At 50.2% G+C, this 21,960-nt stretch overlaps 1 protein-coding gene across 11 annotated transcripts in view; it reads right to left on the minus strand.

Moving 5' to 3' along the window:
* Nucleotides 1–304: 304 nt before the first annotated feature.
* Nucleotides 305–21,960, minus strand: part of DYNC2I1 (dynein 2 intermediate chain 1) — a 48,427-nt gene continuing 26,771 nt past the window's right edge. For 6 of the 11 annotated variants that reach the window (XM_077849478.1, XM_077849477.1, XM_077849481.1 and 3 more), the window contains 15 exons: nt 21,758–21,887; nt 20,106–20,217; nt 19,113–19,201; nt 17,876–18,005; nt 13,263–13,435; nt 12,320–12,482; nt 9,613–9,726; nt 9,459–9,520; nt 8,986–9,037; nt 6,237–6,297; nt 5,482–5,581; nt 5,166–5,297; nt 3,219–3,442; nt 1,567–1,633; nt 305–969 (listed from right to left, as the gene is read on the minus strand). In XM_077849478.1, the coding sequence (XP_077705604.1) occupies nt 712–969; nt 1,567–1,633; nt 3,219–3,442; nt 5,166–5,297; nt 5,482–5,581; nt 6,237–6,297; nt 8,986–9,037; nt 9,459–9,520; nt 9,613–9,726; nt 12,320–12,482; nt 13,263–13,435; nt 17,876–18,005; nt 19,113–19,201; nt 20,106–20,217; nt 21,758–21,887 (1,867 nt within the window). In that variant the 3' untranslated portion in view covers nt 305–711. Of the gene's footprint in view, nt 970–1,566; nt 1,634–3,218; nt 3,443–3,962; nt 4,152–5,165; nt 5,298–5,481; nt 5,582–6,236; nt 6,298–8,985; nt 9,038–9,458; nt 9,521–9,612; nt 9,727–12,319; nt 12,483–13,262; nt 13,436–17,875; nt 18,006–19,112; nt 19,202–20,105; nt 20,218–21,757; nt 21,888–21,960 lie in introns of those variants that run through there. The other 5 variants (XM_077849483.1, XM_077849480.1, XR_013353095.1 and 2 more) reach the window with 4 other exon arrangements.

Here is a 21,960-nt window from a genome sequence, read left to right on the forward strand (position 1 = left end):
GTTCCACAGTGAAACCCTCATGCTGCTGGCCAAGTGGAAGCTCAATGTGGCCAGAGAAGACAGAAGCCCTGCCTGGACCCTTGCTGACCATCCCACCCTCACTGAGCCAGGGACACTGGGTGTGGGACAGGGGCCATCCCAGACTTTCTTGGATCTCATCTCAGAATTCAAGAGAATTTATTTATTTGTGTTATTTTTATACAAGGACATTTTAAAATACTAAAACATAATGTAAAATGTGTCTGACATTCAAATAATGTGAAAGAAAAACAAGAAAGTTTTAAGAAAACACGGTTGACAGAGGTCATTTCAATGACATCACTCCTTTAATTTACACCTGAGCATGTCCTTTTCTGCAGGACTAAGAAAACTGTTCATTAAAATACATTCATGGTACATAGTTTAAAACATAAATGTGCTAATATTTTAAAGCTATTCAAAGAATAAGTAAAAATATTCTCAGAGAAGAACATAATCGACATGACTATTTCCTCTCAAGTTCAACATACACTAAAATGTTTGTTGTTTCCATTCAAAAATAGTGATTTATTTACTGGGAACACTGAGGTAACATTCTTATAAAACAAGTTACACACAGAATCCACGCCTTCTATCTACATCAATGTACATGCACTCAGATAGAGCTGGTCTCTCCACAGGAGTCATCACCTGGCCCTGTCCCCCACAATGAGCACACCTGCAGCCCCTCCCCTACAGGGCCTCCTGCAAGAGCCGCTGCAGCCTCCTCAGCTCGTCGCGCACGGGGGCCACCCAAGCCCTCCTCAAGTACTGGATGTCCACGCTGCCAGAGGCTCTGGCCAGCACCAGGGCCAGGAAGCTGCCGCTGGTCTTCTCCGCTTCACCCACGACCGTCATGGCCACCAGTCTGAAAGCAAGAGGCACAGCTGTGTGACTATGAGTCTCCCAAGTCATCCATCCTCCAAGGAGGGAGCAAAAAGGAAGAGAATTCTGAAAATTTCAGTGTCAAATGAAAGGTTAGGCCAGAAATAAACGTATAAAAACCTATAGAAACCACTTAGAAAATGCACTTCTGTGGCTGACCGTTTGCGAGCCGACCGGCCACAATGAAGGACACGCCAGGTCAATGCCCCAAGCACTGGGGCCCTGTCCAGCCTATGCCTCCCAGTGACAGGGATGCAGGTGGCCCTACAGTGCCCGGCAAAAAGCCTGAGGCCAGCCTCACAGCCCTGACTTTGCCTCCGCCACCCCCTCACTGCCACTTTCTCCGTTCGGGTCCAGTCTCCAACCTCTCCCCTCCCAGGCCACCGGCAGACATGCAGAGGCATGCACCCCGTGTGCGCTAGAGGCCTGCTGGCTGGTCAGGGCCAACCCCACCCCAGTCCCCACACGGCTCCGATGGGCAAGACTCCTGGGACATGATCTCCCGTCTTCCTCTGGTCACTCAGAGGATAACTCTGAGACCTGGCTCAGTGGCATCCTCCCCACCCCGAGGTCTCCCCTAGCCCCTGACCGTGCCTGATTTGGTTGGGGGTCCCCAGCATCCTGGGAATGCCCGTCACACACTCATCCCACCTTACAACTCACCAAGGAGCTAAGGCCTGTCGTCTCCTTGCAATGACCAGGGGCCATGAGCTGGGAGTCCATGACTGGCCTAGGACAGGAGTGGTGAGCCCCTCAGGGGTGCCAGCACTCACGGGTAGCAGGGAACCCCGCTGTGGCCCCCCAGGGTCTGAGCGCCCGCTGAGGTCCTGTAGACTTGCCCCACGGTGCAAGGCTAGCACGGCACATCCTGACGGGGACCAGGCCCCTCGGAGGTAGCTCGGCACACATCCACCCACAAGCCAGCTCTGGAGTGCCCCACACGTTCAGGGCAGCTAAGCCAACCAGGAAAACTTACCATCACAGAGGGAGGCAAACCAGGGGTGACTCCTAATCATAGCGTCATGCTAAGGGTCACTGGAGGGGGTGGGAGATGGGTCACGGGAGGGGGGGGGGCGGGCATGGGGGAGGGCACATGATGGGATGAGCTCGGGGTGTTACAGGTAACTGACAAGTCCCTGACCGCCACCCCAACAATGATACTACACCGGCTGTGACTTAAATTTTAAGTGATTTAAATTTTAAAAAATTACAAGAGTCACCTCAACACTGTTCAACTACTCGTGTCAAATACAGGTCAAACTTAGTTGCCACAAACTTGGGGGCATGAGTACAGGTGACAAACACGAAAGGCCCCCACAGTGACTGCAATGCATGCCCAACATGGGCTGCAGAGTCCACGCAAGCACCAAGAAGACACGCTAAGAGCACATGTCGGCACCACAAGACCTCTTAGGCGCTTAGTAAACACTTGACTAAGTAACAGGCAAACTTTTGGGAATGAACTGTGTGTGCATCATGTGCTTCTATGGGAATCACAGTCTGGAGTTCAATGATGTACTGGTCTAATAACTAGAGTAACGTAAGAATAATGAGTTCTGGACCTAAACAACTGCGGTTCTTGTTTTCCCAGGTCTTATTGGTGTGTCCCCACGTTCTGTCAAACCATGCCCTGGGTTTGATCATGGCTTGTCCTCTTTCTTCCACAAAGTGGAAGATGCTGGCTGGCCTCGTCCTCCCCAGGTCATAAGGAGCCTCCATTTCACAGCAGGAGTATAAAATTCCAAGGAAGAAAATAGGTATAGAGACAAAGTGGGGACAAGAGAGAGTCCTTCATAGTGAAAACTCATTACATATTTCAACTTTGGATTAAACATAACAAAATGGAATTATTTAAAGCATCAAGAACTACTCACATGAGTGTGTTTCACATTAAACTGTGCAGAGGCTGGGTGGACTGTGATGTTGTTGTAGGGCCGACAATGACACTGACGTGAAATTAAGGGAATTACTGACTCCCGTGGAGCATTTCTTTTTAGAAACTAGAAGGAAGACTCTGTATGTTACTCGGCCAAATACTGAATTTAAACATCTAGTAAATGAACATAACTAAGGAACTCACAAAAAGTGTTTTCAAGGGAAAATAGTAGAGTGTGAATTCTCTCATTCAGACTTTTCCGGATGGGATATGAAATAACATTTTCTAAAGTGGTTTTCAAAATATTAAATATGTAACTATAATAATAGTTAAATTTAAACATAAGTAACCATGTCTTAAAGCATAGTTACCTTACACATGAGACCATCCAGGATGCTTCTGAAAGGATCTGCCTATGAGGACACATCATAGGACTCACCTGTCTGGAGAGATGAGCTGTTTGGCCACAGGACCCAGGTCACTTTCCAGCAGGTCCCAGATATAAATACAGGATGTTTCATCCTGGGCCAGGAACACAGCAGGTCTTGTCAAGGACCAGCGGAGGCCGGTGACCGCGTGGCCCTCGGTGCTGCCGTTCCACTGCAGGAGAGGGCACTCGGAGGTCAGCTGGTGTAACCGGATGCTTCCATCTGAACAGCCGGCCTGGGAACAGGGGTGGAGATGGTTGGTCTCCATTCTCTCTTCCTTTTCACTCAGATTCAGTAGCGGCAGACACTTCAGAGCATTGGCTCTGTCCTCACAAACCATAAGGTGAGCACTTACCCTGGAGATGCTGATACACTTTGGACCCCTGCCTCCTTCCTAAACAGTCAATACTGAACTCAGCAAATATAAAAACAGGTGTTTATCTTTAACAAAGTTGAATTTTGCTAATTCAACCATCAGCCATTAAGACTGGCCCTGAAGAAATCATTTATTTACCCACCTTTTTAAAAAGATTATATAAGTCTAAACCATTACTGTGGTTATATATTCCAGTTAGATTGAGATTTTTATAAAACAAAACTTGGCTGGTTTAGTAAAAGCCCAAATTTTTAGCTTAGAGAAGCTTAATTACTATTTAAATCATTCTCTTTAATCCTTCACACCCTTCCTCCAAAACAGCAGTAGCAGGAGTTAACAACCACGAGATGGCCTGTGTGCTCTAGGGTCGAGCACATACACATACAGTGCGGGCAGAACAAGCCGGGCCTCCCGCTGCCAGGCGAGTGGAGGGAGCACTAAAGGTGCATGGCCAGCACCGAGTCTGTCAGTGGGTATGGAGCTGTGTCTGTCCACATCTTGGTTTCTTGGTATTTTTCTACTGACGGGAACCAGGACTGCTTGGAGAAGTGGCTGATCCCAGAGTCTGCTGTCCCAGAAAGCACAGAATGAGGTCAGAAAACACGAGAACCAGCCTGAAGGATGTGCCCAGGACAGTCTGGGCGGCAGGGCAGAGGATGTAACACAGTGAGGAGAGGAAATAGCCCTGCATCCACTTCCTGTCCTAAAGGCACACAAGCAGGCCTGCGGAGGACAGAGGGGAGGCCTTCCACAGCTGATAACGTCACACTTAGGGCAAGACTAGAAAACCACCATCTGCCAATCACCCAAATGACGGAGGCAGCCACACCTGGATGCCAAGCTCAGCAACGGACTCTGGGGAGCTGTGCAGGGATCTCTCTCTCTCTCACACACACACACACACACACACACACACGGGAATCAGACAGGGAATGCGGGGACCCCACATGGAGGGAGCTGCGGAGAGGGCTCAGCACAAACCCAAATCCAGTCGGGGGGAAACATCATGCAGACTCAAACTGAGGAGCACTGTATGCCCTTCAAAAACATCAAGGTCAGGAGAGACTGAGGCACTGTCCCAGAGCTGAGTGAGCTTATGCCCTGGCTGTGATTTTATTCTAACCCAGAACATCATCGACCCACCCATCAGAGAGCGGGGGCTGCGCCGGGCCTAACTTCCTGGTGGTCGCGGCCAGACTGCGGCTGCAGGACAATGACCCTGCTTTAGAAAACTACACCAAACCATTTAGGGACAGAGTGGCATTTCTGCGACTTCCTCTCAGATGGTAAAGCACGTGCATCCACACAGACTGGGAGGGTGAGGACGGAGCCACAGAGGTCAAGTGTGGTGTGAGGGGCTGGCGATCGTAACTTCTCTGTAAGCCCAAATTATGGGAAGATAAGGAATTTTAAGGCCCATTCTACAGCCACGTGGAATGACCTGCATGAGCTGCACAGAGGACACAGTCTCCCACACCGCCCATTGGCACCAAAGTGATCAACTTTAAGAATAATCCCCAGAGATCACAGCCGAGTTTTGCTGCCCAAACAGAAATGGTGCTTCAACCAACAGCTTCTTTACCAAGAAGACTGGTTCTCCAAACGGTGAGAAGTCAATCACGTTCACTCGGACGGGTCTCACATCGTGTTGCTGAGGTTTGTACAGTTTGGGAGATACTCTCAGATCTTGCCTGGTGCCGTGACTTATCAGACCCTGGGAGCAAAGAAGAGCAGTGGTGACCATGGAGAGTGAGGCAGGAGGTGGGACAAGCATCTGTTCTTGATACAATGGTACAGCATCGTCGTAACAGAAGCAAACAAGAAGTTAATCTTCAATGAAGATATCTGCCAAGCGACCAGGGAAGGAAAATGAATTAGAGTGAGATTTCAAGTCTTACCATGTCTGTGCCGACAATGAAGTGACTAGGGTCTGACGGCAGGAACTTCACATTCAGGGTTTGTGTGCAGCCCCAGAACTCACAGCCCTTCTGACACAGGCTGTAAAGTAACAGCAAAGATGAGCAGATGTTTGATCCTAACCCAAATTATGTGTCAAGCGACTAACGGTGATGTACAGTTTCAGTGCACGTACAGATTCCTCACTACGACCCAGACCTTCTAAGAAGAACCATGCTAATACAACAAATTCTCCAAGGGAAAATCGTATGCTGGTAACCCCCAACAACAGATGGCAAAAGAAAAGATGCTTGGGAAATAAATTTACACGGAATATATAAATACCACAAGCAATATACGAATATTTAATATTTGTGTCACATAAAGTGATAGGAGTAAATGCAAAAATTAAAATTTCTGAAGAAACTTTCATATTGAGGTTTGTTTCTTGAAACTTACCTATTTAAGTTCAGAGTTATGTGAAAACTTGGTGAAAAATAGTCAAATTGTACCAATTTATAAGATAGAAATTATTTTAATCAAAGAAAATATTGTTAGCTCTATACCTGGGAACTGTATTTACTACAAGGACTCATTAATATTAAACTAATTTAGCAAAAATAATGTGAAAGGTTGGATTTTTCAGCACGCAGCAGAACATCTTCTGTTCATGCAATTACTTAATGTCACTTCCTTCTGTGGGAAATCGGTCCTGTGAGAGGAGGGGATGTCCTGACCCAGAGCAGCACAGGCTTACCTGTCGCTCAGCTGAATCGTAGTGCTGTGCACCAGCTTTATCCTCCCTCCAGGTATCAAGCCTACGAACAGGAAGCCATAAAGAAATGTACCTCTTAATACAAGTTAAATCAGAATCCAACTGGAGTTGCCTGAAATTGTTTTTCATTGTTTAAATATCTGTGTTAGGAAAAGATGCCAAAATGTGGCCCATGAAGTGTTCCCTCCCTCAAGCAGGCACGGTTCCTGCAAACTGAACTAGAAGAAAGGAGTGTGAAACCAGTCAAGACTCCTTTACATTTTTAGATTTGATAAAGTAAAATAATGGCAGTATGCTAAGCAAAAAAAAAAACCCTCCAAACCCCAAGCCCTCAAGTCCCAACAGGAATTCGTTGCTGTAAATGCCCACTGGAGGCCCCACGCTGGTCAGAAACTCCCAGGACCTCCCTCCTCACTATGCGAGGCATGCCCAATGGGCCTGCTCCTCAGCACTGGCACCCCTTCCCTGGACTCCTAACCCCAACCCTCAGCCCCTCACAGGCTTTGCCTCCCTTGTCTGTTCCCAACAGACTCCTCCTTTTGTATAATCACTGCAAATGAGGGAACTAAAAATTTATGCATATGGAAACCCAAGTTCTGGGCAAGGTATTGCCTAGAACCGTGGGAGTGGGGAGACCGTAACCACACAGGTAAATTCCACTGGCAATGGGGCGGGGGGCGGGGTGATTCCTCACACATGACCAGCTCCAACACAGTCTCGACTGTGATGTTGAGTACTGCTGTTGCAGACTTGAAGCCACCCTCCCACAGGAGCTCCAGGGCTGAGTCTCCCCACGTCACAACCTCACCTGGGAAGCCTGCCCTGCCCTTGGTCCTCTGCGGAGCAAGGAAAGATGGTGAATGATCAGCTCTAAGTGTGACCTGAGTTACACACACATGAGAGCTTGGAACTACCCCCATACACTCCCGTGGGCACGTAATGGCCAGCACCCCTCCACTGAGTTCTGGTACGAATGTCATCCCCTCTTTTCCCAAAAGCAAAGTGGAAACATGGTCAGAGTTTGGGTAAGTGGTCCTGTAGATAAAAGGAGTTTTTATACAACAACACTTCACAACAAACTTTCCACATCACTACCAAGTATTTTTATGCAAAATGATTTTGTCTCTATGGGAAGATCACAAACTAACCGTGGAAGACACTCTAAGTCCTCATCACCATCTAAAATTCCTAAGAAACGCCCCGGTAATGGCCCAAATGAGCAACAGCCCTGGGATGTGCTTGAAGGCCACAACGTCCTCGGGCCCAGGGCATACACCCGGGTGAAGGCAGGTGAGCCTGAGCCTGACTGTGAGCCCAGGGCCAGGAGCGCCTCCCTGACACCCACCTGCTCTGACGCTCCCAGGGTCTGGGGCCCCCAGAGGCTCCACACACTCAGGACAATGGTCTTGTCATGAGCAGACTGGATGCTCGGCCTTACATGTGTTAGCAGTGAAGTCAGGGAAATGACCCCGCCCCGTTCTCATGGCCAGCCGGGGGCACAGTCCACTGGCACTGGCCCTGACATGCAGCACTGGCACCTGCTGCGTCCCGTCTCTAAGTCCCTGATTTCTAAATGGTGGGAACAAGATGCATGTTGGCCAGGCTGGTCCCTGGAAAGCCAGCACTGACAGCTCATGACGTGAGGGCAAGTCAGGGAACGCCAGACCCGAGGAAGACTCAACAATTCCCCCAGATGCATCCTCCCTGGAGCGGGGCCTGGATGCCACGGCCCAGAAGCAGCAAAGTGCTGGAGCTGCCACCCACAACTGAGGCACAGCAAGGAGCAGACTGGGTCCACAGGGGACTCCTCTCAGGCCAGGGCCACCTGATTTTCTAGCCTTTCCCACGGGAGCTGCCTGCTGCCAGGAACTAGGCAGTCCCCAGAAGCCACAAGCTCCCAACAAGCCCCCAAGACGCAGTCTGACCAGTGCACCCCCCTCCGGCATCCCGGACCAGTGCTAACTCTTCAGCATCTCAAAGGGGAGTTCAGCTGTGAGAATCTGACCAAACCGCTGAGCCAAGATGGACCCCAGCACTGACCCTTCACCTATATCCGCCTCATAATCATACTGAAAATCACACCCAGGGATGGGGACATCACATGCTAACTAGACACATAGGGTATGTAGCAGCATAAAGAAGCATGACCTGTGAGTGTGCCCTACACATTTACATGTCACCCTTTCCCCACCAGAGTTTCTTCAAAGCCGTGGCCAACAGCTCCTGGGGAGCCAGCCTGAGGACCCTCCACCATGCATCCCAATGCTCTAGCACAGGCCCCAGCAAAGCCCCGAGCTCCCTTCGGGGCTCCTGGCCATTTCTACCGCTCTCAGCACACACCGCACTTCTGACATGAGGCCCTCCCAGCACCCTGCCAGCACCACCTGCGCTGATGTCCCAGGATGAGGGCTCGGGCCCAGGGTGACTGACATGTCAAGAACCAGAGGGAGACAAGCCACAGTGATTGTGTGTCAAGCACTCAGGACAGAATAACACACACAGACAGGCAGGACCTACAAGCCCACAATGATGCGAAAGCACCGTGAGCTCCAAGGAAGGTCAATGAGTCATGCGGAGGTGCCCACCCAGCGGCAGGTGAGGTTACATGACACTCGACTGTGGCGCTCATCTTCAGGCAGCTTTGTGCTTGTTTTCAGAGTGGTTGTCGGGATCTCTAACCTCCACTCACTGCAAAACACTAACTAAAATTAAGTCTTTATGTCACACTTACCTAAGTCACTCACTGAACCTGCGATATCTGCCCTGGGTAATTCCACCACCACCTAAAACAGAACATTGACATATTACCATGCATCAGGGGTGACGAGGCCACAGCCTGATGATGTGCAGGTCTAACCAGGGCCGCGTGCTTTCATCAGTACTAAAACACTTCTCTGCTCCAGAGAAGAGACTGATCGCTGACCTCGGAACTAGTATTTTCAATGTCGTGAATCCCTTTCTTTGACCTCTATTCACATCTCTTCACTCAAACCAGTGGCCAGAGCCTCAGTGCTACCTTGAGAGCCCCGCCCCCTCCCCAGGCCCCGCCCCCAGGAAGTCATGCCCTCCAGGCATGTCATCCTGTCATCAGGTCACCGTGTCATCGCAGTCCCACCAGCAGGTGCCGACCCGGCCTGGACTGCCACAGGGGCCAGCGGGCAAGGGGCGCAGGCCTGGTGTGAGCCCAGGGCACGGCCTACTCACCCAAACGTTGAGCACCCCACTCTCATCCAGGGAAGCAACGTGGAAGGACAAACCTGACATTTCTAGTGGAAACAGAAACAAGAATGGCTTATGAACAGGAATCCACGGTTCACAACCTGCTTTAAGGATTTTTACAGAAACGAAAGTCGCATACCTTCTTGCATAGAAAAGGGGGAAAGCACAAAACTCTGTTTTTTGTAGACAGACGTGGAGATGGATTCTACCGCTTGGATGGGACTGCAGTGATTCACAGAGGTCAGGACACCATCTAGGGTCAAAGCACACAGGACCGATGAGGGAGTTAGTCACAAGCACGACTAATGCTGCGTGGGGTATGGCCACCCTGACGCCGCAAGCAAACCACGTGTGATCATGGCACTTAGCGTAACTGTGAGGCAGAGACCCCGGACCTCAGCACACCCGGAAGGAGACAAAGGACTGATCATTCCAACAAGTCCCAAGTCCACGGGCACTGAGGGCCGGAGGAAGTGAAGGCTCTTGTGGGGGAGGGGCCGAGGTTGAACAGAGATACTAGCACCCGCAGAGAGAAAATCCACCTTACCGCGCAGGCCCAGGGTGTGGGGGGCTCAGCAGCTCCAGAGAGGAATGGAGGAAGGCTGGCAAGGGTGTAGACACCCACCTGCCTGCCCGGGACAGAAACGGCACTTCACAAACTAACACCACAGAGCTCCTGTGACCTATAAGAGCCATCCACAAAATGTCCAAGAGGAGGGAAAAATCAAGACAAACCACATACAAAATTGCAGAAAAAAGAAATGCAAATCAAGGCACTGAGATGAAAATTCTCCTCCCCCAAACCTGCGCTTAGCAGAGCCCAGAAGTCACGACTACAGACGAAACCACACCTGTTCAGACACTACCTGAAAATGCTCTCAACGCAAGAAAACAGACACACCTGACACCAGACCCAGGACGGACAGGATGGGGGGGCTGAGGCTGAACCCCGGGAAACAGACAGGGGAGGACACACCTGATACCAGATCCAGGACAGACAGGGATGGGGGGGCACAGGAGGGGCTAGGGCTGAACCCCGGGAAACAGACAAGGGAGGACACACCTGACACCAGACCCAGGATGGACAGGGATGGGGGGAGGGGCTGGGGCTGAACCCTGGGAAACAGACAGGGAAGGACATACCTGATACCAGAACCAGGACAGATGGGGATGGGGGGCTGGATCTGAACCCCGGGAAACAGGGGAGGACACACCTGACACGAGATCCAGAATGGATGAGATGAGAGGGCTGGGGCTGAACCCCGGGAAACAGACAGGGGAGGACACACCTGACACCGGACCCAGGACAGAAGGGGATGGGCGGCTGGGGCTGAACCTCAGAAACAGACAGGGGAGGATAAGACTGACCCCAGACCCAGGACAGGGGAGGGGACAGGGGGGCTGGGGCTGAACCCCGGAAAACAACACACAGGGAAGGATAAGACTCCAGTTCCTAGAGCTGGAGGAGGGGCCCTGGAGCAGCATCTGGGCAGCCCACGTACTGGGAGGAGCACAGAGGAAGTGAGCACGATGAGGGGAGCACACTGGGGGAGCACAGGAGGAACACAGTGTGGGGAGCACTCCAGAGGGAATCACAGTAGGGGAAGCAGTGCAGGTAGCACAGTGGGGGCAGCCACCAGAGGGAGCACCGTAGAGGAAACACACTGCGGGGAGCACAGTGATCCATCAGGAGCACTTACAACCACACCATAAACGCAATCCTCTATGACAGCACCCAGCCCTAAGGTACCTCTAAACCCCTGTATCCTCAGCAGCAGCATGTCTTTCCCAAGGAGCCCCCCGTGTGGTGCACGTCACAGACCCCGACACCAGAACCCTTCACAGGGACCCCGGGGAAGGATGGTCCCCGTGTCTCCTGCAGGACAGCCACCCCTGCTGCAGCTCAGCCACTGAGAAACTTCCAGGAGCCTGAGCCCCTGTGAGCCTCTGCTTCTCTTCAGCGACTTCCCTTCAAAATGACCCTCCCACATCCTCCTCCTCCAGGAAATAACGTCCCTCCACTCTGCTTCCCGCACTTGCCTATAGATCCCACTGCATGCCTGTCCCGGGTTGCGACCCTCTGCCATTCCCAAATACATCCACCTGTGGTGGTACGATAACTGGCAGCTTTAAGGCTCAGTATAAAACACAGCTGTGCATGAAGTGAGCATTAAACACACATGCAGCAGATGTGTGCTGTTGTCATTGGAAGGGAGAATGGAACAGAAAGCTTAAAGGGCTACGAGCCACAGCCTGGGACAAACACTCATCTGATGCAAAGGTTATCCAAAAAAAAATTTTTTTTAAGGAAAGAAACTTCTTAAGAAAGCAACAATAAGGCAAAAGCAATCACTCCTTAAAATGTGCAAAAGATCTGAAGAGACACCTCTTCGAAGAAGACACGCAGGCCTGGGTGGTGCAGTCTGTTGAGTGTCCGACTCTTGGTTTCAGCTCAGGTCATGATACTGGGGCTTGGGGTCGAGCCCCACGTTGGGCCCCCTGCTCAGCGGGGAGACTGCTTCTCCCTCTGCCCCTCCCCCAACTTGTGCGCGCGCGCTCTTTCTGTCAAATAAATAAAATCTTAAAAAAAAAAAACCCTAAAAGTTATTTGACAGAGGACTTATTTAGAGTCCAGATATTTAAGGAGAAGGAGCATTCTAATCTCTGATGGCCACAAGCTGAGCACTGCCTCGTAGATCCTTGTTCTTACTATTCACTCAATGCCTCTTTTGCTCCTAGGTCAGATCTCCTCCTCTGGGGTGATCTGAATGCACAAATGCATACGCCCCTCAGCTCTGTCGCAGCTTTTCTACAAGATGCCTGATGAGCAGGTGGGCATCACTGACCAGTAGAAAATGTTGCCATCCTGAACGTCCAGAAGCAATCACCCAGCTTCACATACTGGTGTATTCTGGAATCTTCCCGTAGGTCCCACAGGATGATGGAGCCATGCGCTGTCCCAGCAAACAGTAAAAAGGCTTTAAAAGGGCTAAAGCAGCAGCAGGTGACCTAGAATGACACACACAGAGGCTGAAGGCCACAGTCCTAGGGGAACAGCCCTCCCACACCCCACGGTGCCCCATGTGCTCTCCACCCGGGAGCTATGGGAGTGGATGTTGGCTCCGCGGGGAAGGTAGGGAGGACAAGCTACACCGCGGGACTGGAGTTCACAGACAATAGTGCCACACACATAGCTGGCACGGGGTGTGCACGACCATCCCTCTGTTCAACCCACGTAGCCAGGCCCAGGATGGCACAGCCATGTTTGTCAAAACCTGATTTTTGAGCCTCAAAACCTGTTACCTGTAAAACTTATTCTTCTTCTTTAGTGAAAATCAGTGACTCTGAGATCAAAGAACATATGAACAGGAAAATACAAATATGTATTTTCCCAGTCCAAAAGGAAGCAAACCTAGGGGCTGGAAGAAGCATGAGAGGCCTCTGAAGACCTTCAGGCCACAGAGAAACCCCTAAGACACCACAACTCAAGTCATGGAGGGCAAAAAGGCCATCCTGGGGCCCCAGAGCCACAGCAAGGGCGGCCAACCTCTGGACGTCTGTAGCTACACTGATGCCCACTAGTGCCCTTGGCCCCCCAAAGCTGTGATAACCTGGAGTTCTTCAGTCTGAGCTGAGTGTTGAACTAACAATTTCCAGAGTCAAAGCAGATGGAACAGGGCCGAGCCGGGAAGTCCCCGGGGTCCAGCGCTGCCATCGCCTGGCACCCCACCCACCCCTCCCACAGCCCGGCCCCATCTCGGGGCCCCTTAGACTCTCCTGCAGCTGTACCTTCGACTCACACAGCAGGACCTTCTGGGGCCCTGAAGGTTGCCGGATGTCCCACACGCACAGCACGTGCCTGCTGTCCAGCGCAGGGGCAAAGGCCGCTGCAGGCAGCCCGTGCACCGACACCACCATCTGTCTCTGCACCTGGGAGGCACATAAGCAGGACACTTCTCGATCTGGGGGTAGAAATGAGGAAAGTGTTTCTGCACGTTAGTGTTTGCCAGGAGCCATGTGATGTTCACACACTGAGCAGTCAGATACGTCCGGCTAATGACGAAACAAGCAGAATCCTTTCAGGGAGGCCTGGGCCAGAGGCAGGTTTTCAACAAGCGGCCACCACTCCCCTGGAGAAGCCGAGCGAGCCTCAGGGTTTTCGATGCCAGCGCAGGCTGCACCTCATCTACTAGCTGCTCCCAGAAGACCTAGTGGCCCGGAAGCCTTTGTCAGGGGTTCCTTGATCCCATTGTCTTCACACAACGAGGCTTCCCCCAAGAGCCGAGAGCCCCCCACCCCCACCCCGTGCTGTCCTGGGAACACGAGCATGATGCACAGCACCCTCGCTGCCTCAGTCAACAGGCTAGCATTGGCCGCCCCCTCTGCAGCACGTGTCCAAGGAAGGCGGAAAAGGGGGAAAACAGGACCCAGTCCCCCAGTTGCAGGTGAGACCCACTCCTCACTCTGTCAGGCAACCTGTCATCTGATCTCACTTCCTTCTGTTACCTCAAAATTCATGTCACTGAAGGGTCACCTGGGGGGTCATCTCAGGGTCGTGAGATCAAGCCCCATTGGGCTCTATACAGGTGTGGAGCCCACCAAGGATTTTCCTCTCCCCAACCCCTCCCCATCACCCTGCTCTCTCTGGCTCCCTCTGAAAATAAAAATGCCTGTTACTGAAACACAAAACAAGCGCAGTGCTGACACAGGGAAGCCAAGCCCGCCTCCCAAGGAGCACCGTCCCATGTCCTTCACAAGTGACTCTAGGTGCACAGACACCACCCAGCCCCCTCTGGTCTTGGGAGCTGCGCTTCCTCATCAGCACCTGGAGGAGGGTAAGGTGGAGTGTGGGAGCGAACAGGTATACTGTGAGCTACAGATACAATCACCGCTTTTCTCATAGAGTAACTCCTATCTTTTGAAACTAAAACGTTCTCAAAGAATACAAGTTTTTTAAATTAATAATGCCACATTTGTTGATGTCAAACACAGAGGGAACAATTGTGAATCTACATCTCTAAGCAGTGGGCAGCGCAGAATACGCAGCTCTAGCCAGGGCAGCAACACCTGGGTTCCCCCAGGCCAGGGAGCGGGTCTCAGGGGCCCCCGACTGGAACGCGACAGCCAAACTCTCCCGTCCTCCGAGGACCACAATGTGCCTTTACTGAATTCAATCCTAATACTGTGTAGCTGCCACCATCTCACTATAGAGTTTTTATTTACTGTCAGTTCAGGCACTGAATACAGTTTCATTCTTCGTACAAGAATACCTCTGTCTCTCTGTACATACAATACAGCAAACAAGTTATTTAATAAATTAAAAAAATACCCTTCCTCTCCTTCCAAAGGCAAGCCAGTACCAGGCTGTGGCAATGACCTCACCAGCCAGAACCACAGCAGAGAGGTGAGCAGGTCAAGAAGCATGAATCTGACCATGTGAACATACTTTGCTCACAGCAATGTAAACGGTTGCATGGGGGCATGTGGGTGGCTCAGGGGGTTGGGCCTCTGCCTGGGGTCCTAGGATCAAGCCCCACATCGGGCTCCCTGCTCCCTGAAGCCTGCTTCCCGGAGCCTGCTTCCCCCCTGCCTCTGCCTGCTGCACCCCCTGCTCGTGCTGCCTCTTTAAATAAATAAATATAAATCAGGGACATGACAGGGATGTCCACTGCTATTCAACATAGTACTAGATGTCCTTGCCTCAGCAATCAGACAACAAAAAGAAATAAAAGGCATTCAAATTGGCAAAGAAGTCAAACTCTCTCTCTTCGCAGATGACATGATACTCTACATAGAAAACCCAAAAGACTCCACCCCAAGATTGCTAGAACTCATATAGCCATTCGGCAGTGTGGCAGGATACAAAATCAATGCCCAGAAATCAGTGGCATTTCTATACACTAACAATGAGACTGAAGAAAGAGAAATCAAGGAGTCAATCCCATTTACAACTGTACCCAAAAGCGTAACATTCCTAGGAATGAACCTAACCAAAGAGGTAAAAGATCTATACCCTAAAAACTATAGAACACTTCTGAAAGACATTGAGGAAGACACAAAGAGATAGAAAAATATTCCATGCACATGGATTGGAAGAATTAATATTGTGAAAATGTCAATGTTACCCAGGGCAATTTACACGTTTAATGCAATCCCTATCAAAATACCATGGACTTTCTTCAGAGAATTAGAACAAATTATTTTAAGATTTGTGTGGAATCAGAAAAGACCCCGAATAGCCAGGGGAATAATAAAAAAGAAAACCATATCTAGGGGCATCACAATGCCAGATTTCAGGTTATACTACAAAGCTATGGTCATCAAGACAGTGTGGTACTGGCACAAAAACAGACACATAGATCAATGGAACAGAATAGAGAACCCAGAAGTGGACCCTCAACTTTATGGTCAACTAATATTCGATAAAGGAGGAAAGACTATCCACTGGAAGAAAGACAGTCTCTTCAATAGATGGTGCTGGGAAAATTGGACATCCACATGCAGAAGAATGAAACTAGACCACTCTCTTTCACCATACACAAAGATAAACTCAAAATGGATGAAAGATCTAAATGTGAGACAAGAGTCCATCAAAATCCTAGAGGAGAACACAGGCAACACCCTTTTTGAACTTGGCCACAGCAACTTCTTGCAAGATACATCCATGAAGGCAAGAGAAACAAAAGCAAAAATGAATTACTGGGACTTCATCAAGATGAGAAGCTTTTGCACAGCAAAAGAAACAGTCAACAAAACTCAAAGACAACCTACAGAATGGGAGAAGATATTTGCAAATAACCTATCAGATAAAGGGCTAGGATCCAATATCTATAAAGAACTTATTAAACTCAACACCAAAGAAACAAACAATCCAATCATGAAATGGGCAAAAGACATGAACAGAAATCTCACAGAGGAAGACACAGACATGGCCAACATGCACATGAGAAAATGCTCTGCATCACTTGCCATCAGGGAAATACAAATCAAAACCACAATGAGATACCACCTCACACCAGTGAGAATGGGGAAAATTAACAAGGCAGGAAACCACAAATGTTGGAGAGGATGCGGAGAAAGGGGAACCCTCTTGCACTGTTGGTGGGAATGTGAACTGGTGCAGCCACTCTGGAAAACTGTGTGGAGGTTCCTCAAAGAGTTAAAAATAAATCTGCCCTACGACCCAGCAATTGCACTGTTGGGGATTTACCCCAAAGATACAGATCAGTGAAACACCGGGACACCTGCACCAATGTTTCTAGCAGCAATGTCCACAATAGCCAAACCATGGAAGGAGCCTCGGTGTCCATCAAAAGATGAATGGATAAAGAAGATGTGGTCTATGTATACAATGGAATATTCCTCAGCCATTAGAAATGACAAATACCCACCATTTGCTTAGACGTGGATGGAACTGAGGGTATTATGCTGAGTGAAATAAGTCAATCGGGGAAGGACAAACAGTATATGGTCTCATTCTTTTGGGGAGTATAAAAAAATATTGAAAGGGAATAGAGGGGAAAGAAGAAAAAATGAGTGGGAAATATCAGAAAGGGAGACAGAAGATGAGAGACTCCTAACCTTGGGAAACGAACAAGGGGTGGTAGAAGGGGAGGGGGGTGGGGGTGACTGGGTGATGGGCACTGAGGGGGGCACTTGACGGGATGAGCACTGGTTGTTATTCAATATGTTGGCAAATTCAACACCAATAAAAAATAAATAAAATATATATAAATCTTTAAAAAATAAAAAATGCATGGTCATGCGTGTTAATGGCAGCTTGGCTCCCCTCAGCATCTGGTGCTCTGGGGCCAGCTGAGGTCTGAGGGTTAAGAGCAGCTCTCATCTTTAAAAAAGAAAAACAAAAACAAAAACAAAAAAAAAACGGCAGCCCAGGTGGCTCAGGGGTTTAGCGCTGCCTTTGGCCCTGGGAGACCCGGGATCGAGTCCCACGTCAGGCTCCCTGCGTGGAGCCTGCTTCTCCCTCTGCCTTTGTCTCTGCCTCTGTCTCTCTCTCTCTGTGTCTCTCCTGAATAAATAAATAAAATCTTTAAAAAGAAAAAAAGCGGCTCTCATATGGCTCACTGGACACCCACTGCACACTCCCTTAGGCCGCTCCCTGGGGCCCTCCCCTCTGAGAAACCGAGTAATAGGACTGAGAAAGACACAGGACCTGCACTACCCACAGTAGCTCAGCCTCTGCTCCCTTCCAGGACAGCCTCCCCTGACCTTCGGCAGTGCCTGCAGCTCTACTTGAGAGCCAACCTCACGCTTCACTGCAGACACTGAACATGTTCTGTATTCAGTAGACCCCGTGACGTGGGCACAGGACGCAACAGGAGGGGTCACCACTTTACCATAGGTGCCTGCTATCAGACAGCACAGCAAGGACAGGCCCTTACCCTGAAGGAAGGGCAGGCTGGTGTTCAGCTGGGAGGAGCTGTCACTGATGGCCAGGGTGCCGTCCACTGCCCCGGGGCTCCAGCTGGGCTCTGCGGCCACACGGTCCTCTTCCAGCAGAACAGCAATCACCTGCATTTCAAATACATTCACTTTGATAAGAAACACAAAGCATGTATCATGACCTACACATCTCTCCGTTCCTGACAATGGCCACTGACCTCCAGGACATCACAGAGATGGACAGAATGAAAGGATAATGTTCTTTCTGAAAGTAAGAGACTAACAGGTAAAGTTCCATGAACACAAACTCCACAACAGAGTCATTATTTAATGTTAAATGTCATTTTTTATAGTAAATGCTCTGCTAAAAATAACAGGAGGGGAAAACAGCCGACACCCTGGTTTCTTGATTAAAGAAGAGGTATAAACACTGCCAGGCACACACCAGCACCATCTTTCCCATGTGGCCACGGCAAGGACAAAATGAGCAGTGCCTTGCTAGAAGGGCTCTAACAGAGTCAGGTGCACCCAGGCAGGATGGAGGCACCAGCATGGGAGGCTGGGGCAGGGGAGGAAGCACAGCTGGGAGGTCGAGGTCAACCCTGACCCCACTGAGCTCCAGGCCTCACTCATTCCCACGCCAGCCCCATTTCCCAAGTGCTGTCTCCTCGTAGCTCCCCAGGGACTGACCCTCCAAGGGGAAACTACGTCAAAGCATGATCGCTCCATAAAGCGCAACTCTCCGTGACACAGCACAGGGACAAAGGGGCCACCACGTGTGCAGAACATGGACAGAAGAACAGGCTGCCTCCAAATCCACAGGTCAGGGTCCACTCATTGCACATGGCAGACAACTGAGGACGGGGGTATTGGGAATGCTGATCCTCTGGACAGACACACGGAAACATGGGGGCCGAGTGTTCAGAGACAGCTGGGGGCGTGTGGCAGGAGTGCAGGGCTCGGACAAGGCCGCAGGCACGAGGTGATAACCAGCAGCTCACATGAGGTTCCACAGCCATTCCCATTATCTTGTATTTTGTGAATTTCCACCATCAGCTAAAAATCATGGATTTGCTCATTTCTAACGCCTGGTGCATGCCTGCCCTGACAGCATGCTATGCCTGTTTCTTAGTCTGTATTTATTTCAAGAATGTATTTGGTATTAAAGCACAGAATCCAAATCCACAGTCAGCGTTGTGGGCCAATGAGCGTGGACAGACATAGGGCAGCGCGTACCTGGCAAGCAGCGCGAAGGAAGCTGGCCAGCCTGGGCGTGTTGACCTTCGGGGCTGCGGCCACCTCACGGACATCTCCACTCCCGCTCCCTAGAGAGAAAGGGACTGAACCCACTGAGCTGACCCTAACGTCATGTCTTACACAACTCAGGGACCAAAGAGCTGTTAACCAACTTTTCCCTGGAAGGAAAAGCCAGAGAATTTACATTGTACTCTCTAGATTTACCATGATGCTTCCAAAAGCAGCTACATCTTGTTTCACAGAAGGTCTGGACACAGAGTCCTACTCACAAGCACTAAGTTAAAGGCATCAATTCAATCACTTTGCAAGCGTTTGGTGGGGGTAGATCTGGGGATCTTCTGCGCTCAGGGTGTGGTCTCCCACAGGAAAAGGAGCGCCAGCGTCCGGGGCACACAGATGAGTCCTCAGATAGGCTGGCAGGAGGACAACGCTGTTGTGCAGCAGGATACCATGCACTCCTGGGGTCCACTCTTTGCACACAAGTAACATATCCAAACTGTGCCTGACACATGAAATTCTCTATTAATGAGCACAGGCCCATTTCAAAGTGCTTGTTTGGGACACAGACGCCTCTGTGTTCAGGAATAAAGTGTTATAAACCCCGGTCAAGGGGTGCTGGGCCTTTGGCTCCAGTCATGACCCCGGGGTCCAGAGATCGAGTCCCACATCAGGCTCCCCGCAGAGAGCCTGTTCTCCCTCTGTCTGTGTCTCTGCCTCTCTCTGTATCTTTCATGAATAAATAAATAAAATCTTAAAAAAAAAAAAATAAACAGTCAAGGGACACAGTGGGCCTCCTGCTCAAGCTAACATGGGTGGCTCCTGAACACAGGTCTGCTCTCATGGAGAGTTTCGGGGGCCCCCCAGCCTCATGCTAACAACCACATGGAAACCAAACGGGTACCACACGGTACCCGTGGGGGAACACACTCAACACCGGCACCAACACAAGGACGCTGCACTGTGGGTGCTCACCCCCTGACACAGCCGTGCCCTCTCCGGGGTGCTGCGTCCACACCCCCCTGGTCTCAATCTCTTCTGTCTGGATGTCTCGGTCAACATTATCCTCATTGTACTGAACATAGGCCTTAAAGAAGAGAGAGATGCAGGAATTAGCACCAGGTTTCAACTTCAGAGCAATTTCTCATCACTGGAAAGAAAAAACAGTTAAAATGATTAAAGTTAATAATGGGTCTTCTTGCCTCCATCGAAAGTATTGTGGTATAAATAACAATCATGCAAAGACCACTTGTCCTAAATGCTGATATCCACAGGCCTAATTTTTGAAAGTCTTCAAAAAGTCACACTAAACTGTTGGGTAAAACCTGGACAGAGCAGTGGAGAGAGCGTGCTGAGGCCGAGGCAGACTCCCGAGTCCCTGAAGGGAACTGATCCAGGCACAACTGCAACAACCAAGGCTCCACGTTAAAACCTGACGTGGGGCTGATGACAGAGGGCTGCGGGTACGGGGCCTGTGCCCCTCATCTCCGCCCCAGGGGAACCCCTAGACTCAGCAGGAGGTTCCAGTACGAACCCAAGGACCGGGGGTGCCTCCCTCAGACAGCGTTCCTCCCGCCCCCGCATAGCCAACAGCTTCCACCACCCCTACTCCAACTTCACAGGGTCCTTGGCTTCACAAACTGCTTTACGCTTGCTGCCTTCCTCCTGGAGCTCTTCATCTGAGCACAGAACCCCTTCTTCTCATGGGGGATCAAGGACCCTGGAGACCTCCACTCACACAAGGCAGATGCTCCCACATCCCTGGTCTGAGAACACTGCCACCTCACCCCCCAGTGTTCTAGTCTCTGATGACACACTCTGGCTTTGTAAGACTAAACACAACATTTCTTTATTCTTTTTATTTTTATTTTTTATTTTTTATTTTTTTATTTTTTTAAAGATTTTATTTATTTATTCATGAGAGACCTAGAGAGAGGCAGAGACACAGGCAGAGGGAAAAGCAGGCCCCATGCAGGGAGTCCGATGCGGGACTCGATCCTGGGACTCAGGGATCACACCCTGAGTTGAAGGTAGACACTCAACCACTGAGCCACACATAACACAACATTTCTTATCTCAAAACGGTACATGCTTCCATAAAGATGATTTTGTTACTAATAGCTCCGCGATGAGCAACATGCGCAAAACAGCAAGGTAATCTTCCCTAGGCCAGGAGGACCAGCTCTGAAGCCAGGGCGTGTCGGCTTTTGGAGGTCTGCCCTGTCAACTCTGTCCTGCTGAGAGTCTTACACCCGCATTGGGGACAGAAGAACACTGTACGAGAGGACTCCCGACTTTAGAACCTCTACGGTCTTGCTGGAAGATGGACAGCCATGCAACTAATGCCTAGGATACTATGGGGAAGTACAAAGTGTGGAGTGCCCCAATCCACCCCTGGGGGAGTGGGCATCTGCCCACACTCAAGCCTGTGTGGCATCTGCGGGTATGTGCACAGTCTCTCCATGTTCACGAGCACCACACAACCAAGGGGTTCTCTTTCCCTCAGGTCTCTACCCCCTACACCGTTCCCCGGCTCTAATATCCACAATAAGATGCAGAACGGCATAAGCACACCTTCCTGCACTTTACGTGCTTTTTTTCACTTAGTTAACACACCTCCCACTAACCTGCTTGGTGTTTTTTTTCCCAAAATTTCTGATGTACATGTCATACTCATTTACTGGCGGTAGATCCAAGAGAGAGAAGGTAAATGAAAAATCCAAGTCAATAAGCCGAAGCAGTTTTGTACTCCGCGTCCTTTAAAATAAATTGGAAATGACAAAAGTTAAATTAATACTATGCAAAGGAAAAACAAGGAGAGTGTAAGGAA

This window comes from Canis aureus, chromosome 15 (assembly GCF_053574225.1).
Source record: "Canis aureus isolate CA01 chromosome 15, VMU_Caureus_v.1.0, whole genome shotgun sequence".
In the NCBI taxonomy this organism is placed as follows: Eukaryota; Metazoa; Chordata; class Mammalia; order Carnivora; family Canidae; genus Canis; species Canis aureus.